Source organism: Geotrypetes seraphini, chromosome 11 (genome assembly GCF_902459505.1).
Source record: "Geotrypetes seraphini chromosome 11, aGeoSer1.1, whole genome shotgun sequence".
Classification (NCBI taxonomy): domain Eukaryota; kingdom Metazoa; phylum Chordata; class Amphibia; order Gymnophiona; family Dermophiidae; genus Geotrypetes; species Geotrypetes seraphini.
This window is the reverse complement of record NC_047094.1, coordinates 73,658,158-73,674,426: the sequence shown is the minus strand read 5'-3', so window position 1 is coordinate 73,674,426 and position 16,269 is coordinate 73,658,158. Positions and strand designations below refer to the sequence as shown.

General features: G+C 48.4%; 1 protein-coding gene across 1 annotated transcript in view; it reads left to right on the top strand.

Moving 5' to 3' along the window:
- The window catches only part of LOC117368931 (phospholipase A2 inhibitor and Ly6/PLAUR domain-containing protein-like), an 84,806-nt gene that overhangs the window by 49,073 nt on the left and 19,464 nt on the right, over positions 1-16,269 (top strand). The window contains exon 4 of the mRNA XM_033962715.1: positions 13,272-13,418. Within this exon, the coding sequence (XP_033818606.1) occupies positions 13,272-13,418 (147 nt within the window). The remainder of the gene's footprint in view (positions 1-13,271; positions 13,419-16,269) is intronic.

Here is a 16,269-nt window from a genome sequence, read left to right as displayed (position 1 = left end):
GAAAGTAGAGATAGGTTATAGGAAAGTCAGGGACCACTTAACAGGTCATGGACCTGATGGGCTGCCGTGGGTGCGGACCGCTGGGCGCGATGGACCTCTGGTCTGACCCAGTGGAGGCAATTTCTTATGTTCTTATTGTTTTAAGTATGGTACAAAAAGAAAGAACAATGTACAACATCTTAGTACAGCAGTGAAACAGTGGACGAAGAGAGAATGGAAGTGCAAATACTACAATGGTAACAGTACAGTAAAATTTTGTGAATAAGTTCAGACACCAACTGGCCCAGTATCTCAAGGGATGGCATGGTAAAACCACAGTTGCTGTTGTCACTGACAATTCAGGTGTTATTACTACAGACTCTGTAGAAAATGGTCATCTCTTTCAAAAATATTACAAGAACTTATACTCAAATTGAACTGACCTCTCAAAATTGATGTGCACATGATACCATCTCAGACCAAGAGGTTGTAGATATTACCAAACCTTTGCAAGCCTCAGAGATTTACACTGCCTTCTGGCCTTGGCAAAAACAAAGCCCCTGGCCCAGACGGCTTATCAATTGAATTCTTCCAGGCTTTTCAATCTCGACTAGTGCCCTGACTACATTCTTTTTACTCCCATAAGATCTGCACTGGGCTAGTACAGGGCAACTTTACAGAAGCATTCATTATTGTCCTACCAAAGGAAGGTAAGGACCCCTTGTGGGTACAAAGTTACCATCCGCTTTCTTAATCAACACAGACGCAAAAATTTTCACCAAGCTATTGGCCACCAGGATTAAAAAATGTCTGTCTAACATTATCAGCTCGGAAAAGACCAGCTGCATGCCTGGTCGCCTGTCCAGCGACAACGCACGAGTTCTATCTAATGTTGTACAGCACTCCTCCAGTGATACCTCACCTCTAGTTGTCATGGGGATCGACGCCGAAAAAGCTTTCAATCATGTTGAATGGCCATTTATTTTTTCATCACTTGCCTGATTTGGGTTTCCCTCTAAATTCATTGCTATGGTGAGAGTACTGTACACTAAACCTACAACTAGACTTTTCATCAATAGCATGTTTTTGACTCCTTTTCACCCAGAACGGGGCATGCGACAGGGTTGCCCTCTGTCACCTTTTTTATTCAATCTTACCCTGGAACCTCTTTTGATAGACCTTAGGACAAATCCTGAAATTGTGGGACTTCGCATGGATGCACTCAAAGTGAAGCTCTCTGCTTATGCGGATGATATTTTCATGTACAGTATAGGTCTCTGACTTCAATTGAGCATATTCTAAGGACCATCCAAGCTTACTCGCTGGTTTCCGGTTATAAAATTAATTTATCTAAAACCGAGATCATGCCTATCATTTGCCCTGAGTACTGTGAATCTGTTGGTCTTCATTGGACTGCTAATCGAATCAAATATCTTGGTGTCCTCTTTGAAGCCACCATGGATGAGACTGTATCATACAATGTTGAATTCAACTTGTCTAACATTAAACGTCTAACAGCTGCATGGTCTCCCCTCAAGCTCACATGGTGGGGCAGACTTGATACTATCAAGATGATGGTCTTTCTAATATTCACTTATGTCCTCAGCATGCTACCTTACTTGCTACCTATAAACAGATGGAATCTTTACTACTCTCCTTCCTCTGGGCTAACAAGACCCCTAAAATTAGTGTCCATAAACTGAAATGTCACAAATCAAAAGGGGGAATTGGTTTTCTTTGCTTCTACACCTATCACTTGGCCTATATACTTAGATATGGCGCAAGATGGTTTTTTCATGTGGTGCCGTCTTCTACCTGGTCCTTGCTTGAATAAAAAAATGACACTATTCCATTGCGCTATCACCCCTTCATGGAAAGAACAGCTTCAACTTCCCCTTCTGTTATTTTAGACAAGGGGTAGGCAATTCCGGTCCTCGAGAGCCGGAACCAGGTCAGGTTTTAGGATATCCACAATAAATATGCATGAGATAGATTTGCATCTCAAGGAGGCAGTGCATGCAAATCCATCTCGTACATATTCATTGTGGATATCCTGAAAACCTGACCTGGCTCCGGCTCTTGAGGATCAGAATTGCCTACCCCTGTTTTAGACTTTACTATTCAAGCTATCATAGACGTGCATTCCTCATCCATAATTTGATGGGCGAGCACTTAGTCTATCCTGCTATGGAATAACCCCATGATACGAATTCAAAAACTGCCAATCTCTTGGCTTATCTGGAGAAGATGCAGCATTTGACATGTGGATGAGCTCTACAAGGATAATGCTTGGACTCCATTCCAGGATATCTGCCATCAGCATGGCCTCTCCCCCCCTCAATCAGTTCTTCAGATGGCTGCAACTTACACATTGTTTGCGGAAGTTCCTGACAACTGTTATACTTACTTACAAGTCTCCCTTCTTTCTCACTCTGATCAGATTACGTATAAGCGAGGGGAGGTATAAGGGTCCCCTCTGTCCCCACCCATCCCCGCGAGGAATCCCCTCCGTCCCCACCCATCCCTATAAACTACAGAAATAGTTATTTCATTTAATTATGCTACTGAATTAAAGGCTCTGGTAGAAACCCATTTACAAATAAGCAAAAGGACTTTATTAATTTGGAAATATTAATTGGGAAGAATACATACTTTGTAAACGGGCTTCTCTACCAGAGCCTCTAATGTTTATAAATTTTTATCAACACAACTAATATACTACTTTGTCCTAAAGCAAAAAAAAAAAAAAAAAAGAAATATAATTTTTTTCCTACCTTTGTTGCCTGGTTTCTGCTTTCCTCATGTTCTCATTCAATTCCTTCCATCCACTATCTCTCTTCTCTTTGCGTTTTCCATTTGCTCTGTTACTGTGCCTCTCCCTTTCTCCCCCCTTCCAAATTGGTCTGGCACCCATCTTCTTCCCTCCGCTCCCTCCATATTCTGGCATCTCTGTCTTCTTCCCTGCCAGTGTCTTCTCCCCACTCTCTCTTCCCCATTTCCTTTAAGCGCCCTTCTCCCTCCCTCATCTTCCCCATGTCCTGTCAGCGTCCTTCTCCCCCTCTGTCTTCTCCATGTACTTTCAGTGTCCTTCTCCCCCTCTGTCTTCCCCATGTCCTTTCAGCATCCTTCTCCCCCCAGTCTTCCCCATGTCCTTTCAGCGTCCTCTCCCTCCGTCTTCCCAATGTCCTTTCAGCATCCTTCTCCCCCTCCATCTTCCCCATGTCCTTTCAGCGTCCTTCTCCCCCCTGTCTTCACCATGTCTTTTCAGCGTCCTTCTCCCCCCTCTGTCCTCCCCCTGTCCTTTCAGCGTCCTCCCCCATCTTCCCCATGTCCTTTCAGTATCCTTCTCCTCCTCTGTCTTCCCCATGTTCTTTCAGCGTCCTTCTCCCCCCTCATCTTCCCCATGTCCTTTCAGCGTCCTTCTCCCCCCCATCTTCCCCATGTCCTTTCAGCGTCCTTCTCCATCCCTTTGTCTTCCCCAGTGCTTTCAGCGTCCTTCTCACCCCTCAGTTTTACCTTAAGCGTCTTTTTCTCTCCACTCCACCTTTCCTCGCTTTCTGCCTCCCTGCCCATTAACTTTGTGGCGCTTCCCCGCCCGACTGACAACAGAACAGGCCCGGTCCGATAAACCTCCCTGCCCTGTAGCCGCAAATCTAAATTACCTTCTTACAGCAGCTGGAGTATTGAAGCTGCTGTAAGAAAGTAATTTAGATTTGCGGCTACAGGGCAGGGAGGTTTGTTGGACCGGGCCTGTTGTTGGTCAGTCGGAAGAAGTGCCACAAAGGTAAGGGGACCTGGCCGGCTGTGCACCTCCCCCCCCCATGGCTGCACCCGGGGCGGACCACCCTCTCCGCTCCCCCTTGGTACGCCACTGCCGATCGCAGCACACAGCCGATCGGAATGGAAGTCTTCCCCGATGTCAGCGCTGATGTTGGAGGTAGGGCTTTGCTTAAGCCCTCCCTCCGACGTCAGCGCTGACATCGTCGAAGACTTCCGTTCCGATCGTCTTGTGCTGCGGCAGGGCAGGTAGGGAGAAGACGAGCCTCGCATCCAACACTGCAGGAACCCCGCGACCCTCGGAGGCATCCCCAAGGGATTCCCATGACCCGAAGGGGAACCCGCGGGTCCCGCGGGATTCCCGTTATCCCCGTTCCCGTGCAGCTCTCTACTTTAAAGTCCGGAGGGAATTTAAGAAAGAGAGGTGAAATTTCATTTAACTCAAGAGAGTATCGATCTGTATTTTTTAAACCCTTCTAAACTAGAACTATTATCAGGTTGAATATCCAAATTTATATTCCAACTAATTACATAATGGTCACTCCATGAAATTAGATCACTCTTTACCTGTATAGAATTATCTCCTATATTATGAGAAGTCAAAACTAAATCCAATATATGTCCCTTTTGATGTGTTGCCACCTTAACCCATTGTTCCAATTTCAAATCCACTAACAAGGCCTGAAAATACTTTGTTTTACAGTCATTCACCATATCAGCCTGAATATTAAAATCTCCCACTATCATTAACCTTGAATCTCACTGATAAGTTCTCTATAGTTTGATATATATTTTTCCATGTCTTGACTGGCAATCACGGAGGACAATAAAATAAGTCTGCCTTCTCCTCCCAATTTGAACCAACAATAATTCCTTATATAAAAAAGACTCTACCTTCAATTCAAACAATTGTAGCGACAATTTATAACCAATAGCTATCCCTCCCCCCTCTCCTATATGAACTTAAACGAGAGAAAAGCTCAAAATTCGACGGGAGTGCTTGATATAAATAAGCTTCTTCATCTATTTTAATCCATGTTTCCGTAAAACATACAATCTCCACCTCTTTATTTACTAACAAATAATGCCCGCGGTTTTATTCTTTACTGATCTACAATTAATAGCAAAAATCTTGTATACTTACCTGTTTCCACCCTCCTATAACCTCCACCCTGCCGATCAGAACTCGACTAAAGCTGCTAACCCAGCTGCTGAGCAATTTCCTTTTTAAATGCCTCCCGAACCGGGCTTACATTGAGCGGTCACGTGACTGCTTTGAAGATTGCGGCTGGACTCTCCTTGCTTGTCATGCATTAAGATTGGGGCTGTAATATTGAGTGGTCACGTGACCGCTTTGAAGATCATGGCTGGATTCTCCCTGTATGTCAGACAGGCACTAAGATTGGGGCTGTAATATTGAGCAGCTGGACTTTTGGACTTTACTAGCTACTCACCGGGTGTTCTACTGATGTTTCTTTTATTTGTATTTGTGATTGTATATGCCTGCTGATTGTGTTCTTGTATGCATGAATGCTGACTAGTATTGTATTGATAGACATTAGATAACTATTGCTGTATACAGTAAAACCTTGGTTTTGTGAGCATAATTTGTTCCAGAAGCATGCTTGTAATCCAAAGCACTCATATATCAAAGCAAATTTCCCCTTTGGAAATAATGGAAACTCAGACAATTTGTTCCACAACCCAAAAACTTTAATACAAAATACTATATGTACATGTATTGCAAGACCTCACTCATTTAGAACAGTCACTACACTCCCGCAGCATTGGAGAGAAGAGCCATCGGCTCAGTTGTGATGATGTGACGAGTGTATACTGTATATACTCGTATTGAAAGACCTCGCTCATTTAGAACAGTCACTACACTCTTGCAGTGTCAGAGAGAGAAGAACCATCGGCTCAGTTGTGATGATGTGACGAGTGTATACTGTATATACTCGTATTGCAAGACATCGCTCTTTTAGAAAGTGTAGTTACTTACCTGTAACGTAGGTTCTCCATGGACAGCAGGATAGTCAGCCACATATGGGGTGTTGTCCCAACAGCTCCCAATTTACGGATAAGCTCTCCAATAGCTCAGAGAGTCAGAGAGATTTTTTTTTTTTTCTTCTCTGAGCTAGTGCAGTGCCCGGACACCACTGGGCATGCCCGAGCCCTACTCATTTCCCACCTGCTTCCCCCTAATCCCCAGGATGTTCCTAGCTGTGGCCGGGTCGGCCATATGGGAAGGCGGGTGGGTTGTGTGGCTGACTATCCTGCTGTCCACGAAGAACCTACGTTACAGGTAAGTAACTACACTTTCTCCTAGGACAAGCAGGATGAGTCAGCCACATATGGGTGGGATGTACCGAATGGACCTACGATTTAGCGCTCTGTGCATCCCTCGCCTGGCTGTAGAGGCCGAGCCGGGCAGGGTAATCAGGCAAAGCAGGCTCAGTTGTGCAAACAGGTTTTTTTTTTTTTAAATAAAGTGCTGTGTTAACTGGGCAATAATACTCGCCGAACAGTGCAACTGGTCAATAACTGTCAAAGAACAGTGAGAAAAACCAACTGGTCAACAGTAACAATTCGTAATAGCATGTAACAATTAGTACTTGCATATTGAACCTCTAGTCTAGACATATAGTACTGGCTGGCACTTAATCAGTATCTATGCCCCCCTATTTGATCAGTGCTTGTCAAGGCAGTGGTAGTGGTTGATGTCCCTCCCGGGAGGGGAGGGCCACTTGCAGGACTGTTTGGCTGAATGCATTTGGGGCGTGGAATGCTATGTCGAGGCAGTAGTGCTTGGTAAAGGTATGCAAGGAGGACCAAGTGGCTGCATTGCAGATGTCCTCTATTGGTGTATAGATGAACCAGAGTGGTGGCTACGGCTCTGAGCTGGTGGCCGTGGGCTCCCACTGGCGGTTCACGCTGCGCTCTTCTGTAGGTGAAGGAGATGCACTGGGATATTCAGCGTGAGAGCGTGCGTTTGGTGACCGGCCGTCCTGGCCTGTTATGGTCGTAGGAGATGAACAGTTGTGAGGCTTGTCTGGTCTTTTGTGTCCTGTTAATGTAGGTGGTCAGGGTCCGCACACAGTCCACGGGGTGTCGCTGTAGTGGCTGCGAGCCCCCCTGTGAGTGAATGTAGAGTGCAGGGAGGATGATAGACTGGTTGATGTGGAATGCTGATGCCACCTTCAGCAAGAATCGGGGGTGGGTTCTGAGCACCACCCTGTCCTCATGGAGCAGTGTGTAGGGGGGGTGATGGACCAGGGCCTGGATCTCGCTGATACGTCTGGCCGATGCAATGGCGGTCAGGAAGAGGGTTTTCCAAGCCAGGAATCTGGGGTCTGCCTCCCCCAAGGGATCGAAGGGATCGAGGGTGAGCTGATCTAGCACCAAGTTCAGGTCCCAACCGGGCGGTGGTGGTCTGACCGGTGGGTGCAGATTGGACAGTCCCTTCATGAATCTTGCGAATACCGGGTGTCCCGACACCAGTGAGTTGTCCAAGCCAGCGTGGTACGCCGCGATCGCGCTTAGGTGGACCTTGATGGAAGTAGGTTTTAGGCCCATCTGAGATAGGCTCAGTAGGTACTGCAGGATGTCCGGTATGGGGCAGTTGTAAGGGTCTCGCTGTGTGTTCGTGCATCAGTGGCGGAACCTTCTCCATTTCAATCCGTAGCATTTTCTGGTTGAAGGTCTTCTGGCTGCCATGAGAATGTGCTCCACGTCTTGTGGTAGGTTCATCCTCTCAACATCCATGCGGTCAGGGCTAGGGAGCGCAGGTTGTGGTGGAGGGTGGCGCTCCCGTGTTGTGTTATGAGATCTGCGTTGATCGGGAGGCGGAGAGGTGGGTGAACCGCTATCCGTTGCAGGAACAGGAACCATGGTTGCCGGGGCCAGAACGGGACAATCATGATCACCGTTGCTCTGTCCTGGAGGATCTTCTGCAGGACTTTGGGTATGAGAGGTGTTGGTGGATAGGCGTATAAAAGTCCGTGGTTCCAACTCAGGGACAGGCCGTCGGGACTGAGACGGCGATGGGTCGATCTCTTTGAGCAAAAGATCGTGCATTTTGTGTTCAGTTCTGTTGCAAACAGGTCGATGCTCGGTGTGCCCCAGGTGCTGAAGATCTTCTTCGGCACCGCTGGGTTGAGAGACCACTCGTAGGGGTCCAGCTGGTGGCTGAGACTATCGGCCAGGTCGTTCTGCTCCCCCGGGAGGTAAGTTGCCTGGATGGGGCACTGAATGGCGATGGCGAACTCCCAAATGCGTCAGGCTTCCTTGCAGAGCGAGGCTGACCCTGTGCCCCCCTGCTTGTTGATGTAGTACATGGCCACCTGGTTGTCTGTTTGGATGAGGACTGTCCTGCCTGTTACCCATTGATTGAAGATTTCGAGGGCATTCCCTATGACCCTGAGCTCCAGTAGGTTAATATGGAGTGAGGACACCTGGGCAGACCATGTGTCTCCTGTGCGAAGATGGAGAAGGTGTGCCCCCCATCCATGTTTGGAGGCATCCGTGGTGACCACCAGCTGGTGGGGGGGTGGTCTGAATGGTTTCTCCTTCGCTAAATTTTCTCGGGACATCCACCACTGCAGCGTCTTGTGTATGGGTCGGCGATTGGGAATCTTGGTGGTCAGTGGTTGGGTATGCTGGTTCCAGTGACGTCTGAGGTGCCATTGCAGGGGTCTCATGTGTAGTTTGGTGTGTTGGACAACAAAGACCGCGGCCACCATGTGGCCCAGGAGACGCAGAAAGGAGCGTGCTGACGATGAGCTGCTGGCAGAGATGCGCTGGGCCAGGGATGTCAAGGTGTCGATCCGTCCGTCCGGTAGAAAGGCCTTGGACTGTGTGGTATCGATGACTGCCCCGATGAATGATATCCTCTGGGTGGGTATCAGGTGGGATTTTTTGTAGATGATGAGGAACCCCAGTTCTTGGAGGAGGGTTATGGTGGTTGTCAGGGCTGCCTGGACCTCCCCTGGTGAGCGGGCCACTATCAGCCAGTCGTCTAGATAGGGAAGGACGCATATTCCCTGCAGGCGAAGATGTGCCGCTGCCTCAGCCATGCACTTTGTGAACACTCTTGGGGCTGTCGAGAGTCCAAAGGGTAGGGCTTTGTACTGGAAGTGTCTCTCTTTGATCGTGAAGCGAAGATACTTCCTGTGAGCTGGATGGATAGGAACATGAGTGTAGGCGTCCTGTAGGTCCAGCGAGGCTAGCCAGTCATTGGGCTGTATCAGGCGCAGGACTGTGCCCAGGGAGTGCATCCGGAAGCATTCTTTGTGTATGCACTTGTTGAGATGACGGAGGTCCAGGATTGGGCGTTTGCCCTTGTCCTTCTTTGGCACGAGAAAATACCTGGAGTAACACCCCATGTTGTTCTCCTCTGGTGGCACCACCTCTATTGCTTCTGCCTGAAGCAGGTCGTCTGCTAGTCGCAGGAGAACAGACTCGTCTGAAGTTGGGTGCCCCGCCCGCTGCGGTGGTTTTTCTGGAGGGCGGGAGTCGAACCGTATGCGATATCCCCGTTTGATGATGTTGAGGACCCACTGGTCGGTGGTGATTCTGGACCAGGCACTCACAAACAATCTGATCCTGCCCCCCACCGGCCCCTGCTGGTTCGGGGGGTAGTCAAAGGTTCTGCTTTTGCTTTGGGGGGGCAGTCAGCCTTTGAATGCCCCTGTCCCTTGGGCGTCGCTTGTCCACGTAGGAGTTTTTATATGGCTGGGAGCATAGGTTCCCGGACTGCTGCCAGCGTGGTGTTGCGGAGTGGCGTCTGTTGGCAGTGAAGGGCGTGCGATTCCTCTGCTGTCTTCGTGGAGGGGCCCAACATTCTAGGCCGTCAGAAGCGAGGGTTTGAAGGGTGGTGCAATCGTTTTTAATGCTGTCGACTGTCTCTTTGACCTTGTCGCCAAACAGGTGTTCTCCTGTGCATGGAGCATCCGCCAGGGGCTCATGAAGGTCCTCGCGCAGCGCCGATGCACGGATCCAAGCCAAGCGCCGTGCTAGGGTTAGGGTTAGGCCGTTCCCCCGATGCGGCTGGATGTCTCGAAGACGTCAAAAACCACCTTGAAGAGGTGTTTGTTGCAATTCCCTTGCTCATGGAGGAGGGATGAGAGAGAGTCCTGTACCGGCTTGGAGGCGAGCTGTAGAGCCTGTTTTATCTTTTTTTGTATGACCTCCTGGTACAGCATCATCTGGAACTGGTGCGCGGCGATTCGTGCGTTAAGCATCGCGCCCTCGAAGGTCTTTCTCCCCATGGAATCTAGGGTTTTCAGGTCCTTCACAGGCGGAGCGTTAGAGGACGATCGCGCCATCTTGTGTCTCTTGAGCGCTGAGGCTACCACGATGGAGTTGTGTGGCAGCTGCAGTCTGTGAAATCCCGGGACCGGGAGGACCTGGTACTTCGCGCTCAGTCTCCTAGATGTGGGAGGCCCTGAGGAGGGGGTCCGCCAAATCTTGTCTCTGCAGTCAAGGAGGTTCTTGTGAACTGGGATCACTACTGGCTGTTTGGGATAGTCCAGGGATTGCAGGAGGCCGTCATCCTCTGGCGTGGGTTCTGGTGGTCCCCCCACATGGATCCCAAGGAGGGCAGCGAGTTTCTGGATGAACTTGGGATAGGCTAGGTCCTCTGGTGCTTGTGCAGGGGGCTTCACTGTCATCTGTGTTTGCGATGGCGCAGGGGATCGGTCCGAGTTGTAGGCGCTCAAGAAGCTGTCGTCGGATTTGTCCCCCGTGTCAATGTCAGTGGCTCTGTTAACTTGTAGAGCTTGGGCGTTGCTCATCTGGGTGCTGGGCTGCTGCAGTGACTGGGGGGTCCCCTGCTGAGCGAGAAGCTGGGTTAGAAGCTGGACCAGTTGTTCATGGTCAACCCCCTGGCCGGTCGTCTGACGCTCCACCCCTTGGCCGGTCGTCTGACGCTCCAGGTGGGGCATTCCCTCCGTGCAGTTCTTGTGTCGCTTGGTCGATGGTGAGGATGCAGAAGGGCTGGAGGGAGATAGTGTGCTGTATGGTCGCCTGCTGCCTCTCCCTCTGGATCTGTGTCCTGCAGGGGAGTGGTGACTGTGCCTTCTGTCACCCCTGCTGCGGCTGCGCTGGTGGTGGTGGTGGCGGTAGAACTCCCCCCGGGGAGATCGGGAAGCATCCCGATGCCGAGTGTGCTGGTGGGGGGAGTGCCGATTCTTAGCCCTGCAGCGCACCTCGTTGTGCCCCGTTCTCAGGCTACTTGTAGCTGAGCCGGCATCCTGAGTTGATCGGGGAGGCGTGCCCCTGCGATCTCCTGGCCTGCTGACGTCAGGAGGGGTTCCCCGACGAGTTCTCTCTTCGGGGAGGCGGGTCTGGCTGCTGGTTGGCTGGTTGTGCCGGAGGGGCGGACCTGGGCGACGATCCTTCTGTTGCTGGGAGGCATGGCCGATCGGGGATTGGCTCCTCCGTTGCTAAGGGGCGTGTTAGGCCGGTAGCTGGCTGCTCCTCCATTGGTGGGAGGCGTGGCTGCATGCAGGCTGGTTTTTCCCCGGGCTCCCTTTCCATTCGCTGCTCCCTCGTTGCTGGGGGCATGGCTTCACGCAGGATCGACTTGTGGAGGAGCAGGGAGATGGCGTTGCTTCCGGTCCACACGTGGGGGTGAGTGCGAGACTGGGAGGCGCCCCCAGCGATGTGCTCGCTTGGGCAGAAGCCGATGGTGCTCCCGATGTCTTCAGGAGGGGGGGGGGGCCGGAGGGCGAACCCCGATCGACTTCCTACAGAGGCTGGCGGTAAGCGGCAGCATGCAGGAGCTCCGGGAGAGATTTCTCGACTGGGCCAGTTGCAGGCGGGGGGGTCGACTGAGCCAGGGCATCCTGGAGGCTCCTTACCGGATTCATCTGTGGATCCCCCGCTGCTACACTCCGATGAGGATGGCTGCTGGAGGAAGATTCTCGGGTCTCACTTCTCTTCAAGAAGACTGTTAGTGCCCTCTTCCTCAGCTTGCGTGCCTGTGGAGACAGACGGACGCAGTGCACGCAACACTGTTCCTCGTGCGCTGTGCCCAAGCAGCGAACGCAGAGGTCGTGAGGGTCCAGTGTACTCATCCTTTTCCTGCATCCCGGATATTTCTTTGATGTTTCTGGCATCTTTAAGATGGTAAGTAGAACGAGTTTTGATTGTAGAAAAAGTGGAGAGCTGTGGAAAAAATCTGACTGATGGGAACGGGCGGAAACTAAAGACTGGGGATTAGGGGGAAGCAGGGGGGAATGGGTAGGGCTCAGGCATGCCCAATGGTGCCCGGGCACTGCACGTGCTCAGAGAAGGGGAAAAAAAAATCTCTCTGAGCTATTGGAGAGCTTATCTGTAAATTGGGAGCTGTTGGGACAACACCCCATATGTGGCTGACTCATCCTGCTTGTCCTAGGAGAACAGTCACTACACTCTTGCAACGTCAGAGAGAGAAGAACCATCGGCTCAGTTGTGATGATGTGAAGCATGTATACTGTATGTACTCGTATTGCAAGACTTTGTTCATTTAGAACAGTCACTACACTCTTGCAGCGTCAGAGAGAGAAGAACCATCGGCTCAGTTGTGACATGTGTATACTGTATGTACTTGTATTGCAAGACTTTGCTTGTATATCAAGTTAAAATTTAATAAAATGTTTTGCTTGTCTTGCAAAGCACTTGCAAACCAAGTTTCTTGCAATCCAAGGTTTTACTGTATTTCAGTTCCTTACCGCTTATACGATGTTTCTTTATTTCTGCTTCTTGTTTTTCAAATAATTTTCACAATAAAAATATTGAATACACACACAAAAAAATAGTCTTAACATTTAAATAAGATTTGGGCCTTCACATTAAGAAACTTTGGATAGATATCCACTATAATAAAACCCTTAGCGCGCATGCACACTTCAATCTCTGTGCTCCGTGCCTCCATAGTGCTGTGCCGCGCATGCGCAATAGAAGGAACCTGTGGCGATTTGCGTGCGGCGGTTTCTCCAGCAACATAAGGAGCCTGTGGCAGACGTGGTTTGCGTGCAGCGGTTTCCCCAGCTGAAAAAGGAGCCTACGGCAGTTTGTGTGTTGCAACATAAGGAGCCTGTGGCAGTTGCGGTTTGTGAAATAAGGAGCCTGCGGTGGTTTGCATGCAGCGGTTTCCCCAGCTGAAAAAGGAGCCTGTGGCGAGCCCTGCCAGAGCTGCTTCCGGAAACACGGGAGACTTCTCAAATAAGCCAAAACCTGTGTGCTAGCGGATGCTGCAGAGGGGGAGCAGGGAAGAGAGAAGGGCTACTGCTGGACAGGGTGAGCAGAGAAGGGGTGCTGCTGGACAGGGGGGGAGGTAAAAGGAAGGTAGAAGGGCTAATGCTGGAGAGGAGGAGAAGGAAGCAAAGAAAGAAAGAAAGGCCTCAGCGCCCCATTGTACTAAAAGTTTACACATCTATTCTAGCACCCGTTAATGTAACAGGTTTAAACACTAGTTACTTTATATTATAACACATAAATCCACTGAAATTTGTTTCTTTATTTATTCTTAGTGCCACCCTTAAACCTCACTGAGAATGGATTGGAGTGCCCTACTTGCTATACTAATAGTTCGTATGAATGTAGTCCAAATGGAATCATGAAGTGTACTGGGAAAGAGGAACAATGTTACTATTTTAGTGCTACTATCAGGAGACCAGGTATGTATTGCAGATTTCAGGATGTGGTTTGAAGACATGCTCACTTGATCCCTGCAGTCCTCACATTCAGATGAGAAACAAATATTGTATAACTTTATGCTCTACTCATTTCAAGAAGTTTATCTACCAAAGTTCAGGTCCATGAGGCCTTTCTCAGGCCCACCCAAAATCAATGCTCTGTTGGCATGGCTGACAGGGACGCAAGTGGCAAGCCCCACCAGCAAAGATTTCCTTCAAGCAGAAAGAGCAGTGATTCTGAACAACTGCTGCCTCACCTCTCGTGCTACTAGCTGCCAATCCCTCACCGTATCTCCTATAAAATTGCCCTACTATCATTCAAGATTCGGCAAACAAACTTTCCTATTTTCTTAGACAGACTGTTAATACCTCATACACTTCCTAGATCCCTATGGTCGACCAATCAAAATCTCCTCTCTGTACCCTCTTTAAAGATCATTGGCACCAGACGTAACAAGATCTTTTCTGTCAGCAAACCTCTGTTATGGAACTCACTTCCGGCCTAGCTTAGGGCTAGATTTACTAACCCCCGATTCCGTGTCCGATCCAATCCCAATTGCATGCAGGCTGACAAATTCACAAAATGCCTGCATGCAAATGGGGACGATCGTTGACACGCCCCCCACCCACGGCATGGATCGCTAGAAAGCAGACTCCTGTCACTACTGTCAGGGCTTCTGCCAGCTTTTTTTTTTTTTCATTTTTTTTAATAGGCCGCAAAATATCAGGCCTATTTAAAAAAAAAAAAAAAAAAAAAGCCTCCCTACTGGCACATCCTCTGACCAGCATGGCCTGACCTGACACCCCCGTACTTAAAAGTAGGGAACAGGAGGGGTGCTCAGTCCTCCTGCTTCATAGGCCTCCCTCTTGTGATTGGCACGGCCCAGCCCTAGCCTGGCATGACACCGTCCGTACCTAAAAGTTGGGAGCAGGAGGGGTGCTCAGTCCTTCCTGCTCCTCCTGACTCCAGCGATGCATCTGCCTGGGCCTTAGGACCCGCCCTGGTGCATCCTGTGATGCACAGGGAGGAGCCTAAGGCCCTGATTGGCTCAGGTACAGATCTAACTGCCAGCTTCTAAGTTCTCTCTACGAAAGCTTTGATTATGGCTAGGGTATGTCCAGGTTGAAGTCTGCCTAATTCCCGCCCATAACACACCTCCCAACACTCCTTTTTGCTCTCTGGATCAGTGGTTCCCAAACCTGTCCTGGGGGATCCCCAGCCAGTCAGGTTTTCAAGATATCCCTAATGAATATGCATGAGAGAGATTTGCATACCTGTCACTTCCATTATAAGCAAATCTCTCTCATGCATATTCATTAGGGATATCTTGAAAACCTGACTGGCTGGGGGTCCCAGGACAGGTTTGGGAACCACTGCTCTGGATGCACAGCAGCTTTGAAGTGCAGCTGCACATCCAGAAAGTTCATTTTGATTATCGGCATTTGGACATCCCTACTATTAGGACGTCTAAGTGCTAACTTAGGCTGGTTTTTGGACCTTTTAAAATTTTGATTATGAGCCCCTTAGTGCTTACAAATGAGGAAAGTATTTCTGATGTTACAGTGGGTGATCATCTGCCATCCAGTGATCACTGCATGGTACAGCTTAATATTAAGACGGTTATAGAGAGGAATCATTCGAAAGAAAAAGTTGTAGACTTTTAAAAAAACTAACTTTGTTCAGATGGGGGATTACATCAAGGAATTGTTATCTGAATGGGAATGTCTGGAAGGAGTCGAAATGCAATAGGCAAAACTGAAAGAAGTTATTGTAAGGGCGACAAACCTATTTGTGAGGCAAGTAATTAAAAGTAAGAAGAAAAGAAAGCTGCTTTGGTTCTCAAAAGTAAAGAATAAGAGGTTAGCTTTCATAAACTATAAAAGATTGCAGAAAGAGGAAGACGGGCAAAAATATCTGGAAAAGTTAAGCAAGGCTGGTCAAGAAGTCAGGAAAACAAAGATACCAATGGAAGAAAAACTAGCTGACATGGTAAAATGGGGAGACAAGATTTTTTTTAGATATATTAGTAATAGGAAGAAGTGCAAAAGTGTCATTGTGAGGCTCAAAAGTGAAGCGGAGGAATATGTAGAAGCTGATAAAGAAAAGTCTGAATTGTTTAACAAATATTTCTGTTCTGACTGAAGTGCTGAGAGCGGGACCGCAGAAGACAAATGAGAATAGGGACAGAAGAGTGGTAGACCCTGATCGATTTTCAGAGGGTTGTATTCATGAGGGTCTAGCTAAATTAAAGGTAGACAAAGCGATGGAGCCAATTTCATTTTCTTTGAATATTTTTATTTTTGGAAAAGCTTTTGTTTGTTCAATAAGTTTATTTTGTTGAAATAATAATAAATGAATAAATTTTTAAAAAAGTGCAACATTTACATTCAATAATCAATAAACAGCACTTGCATACTTGCTTAATCATAAATCATCAATTTACCCAACCCCCCCCCCCCTTCCCGTCCTGGATGTGTGTGGAAAAATAAAAAGACAAATTGAATCTGGTAATTAATTAACTAATCCTTAAGGTATTTAACAAATGAATCCAATGGACTCCAAATTTCTTCAAAATTCTTGATCCTGCCTGATTGCTCTGCTAACATTCCAGTAATATAAACAGAGTGTTTCCCACAAAGATGTAGAATTTAAACTATCCCAATTTTTCAAATTTATAGTAATTAGTTGTATGGCCACACCAGTCATAATAAAAAGTCTATCTTTATTATTATCAATTGGGCTTTTAGGTCTCAATGATGAACCAAACAGAAACACATCAAGGAAGTACTTCCTTGATACACAAGCACTGTCTGAAGTTAAGTAATCTTTCAG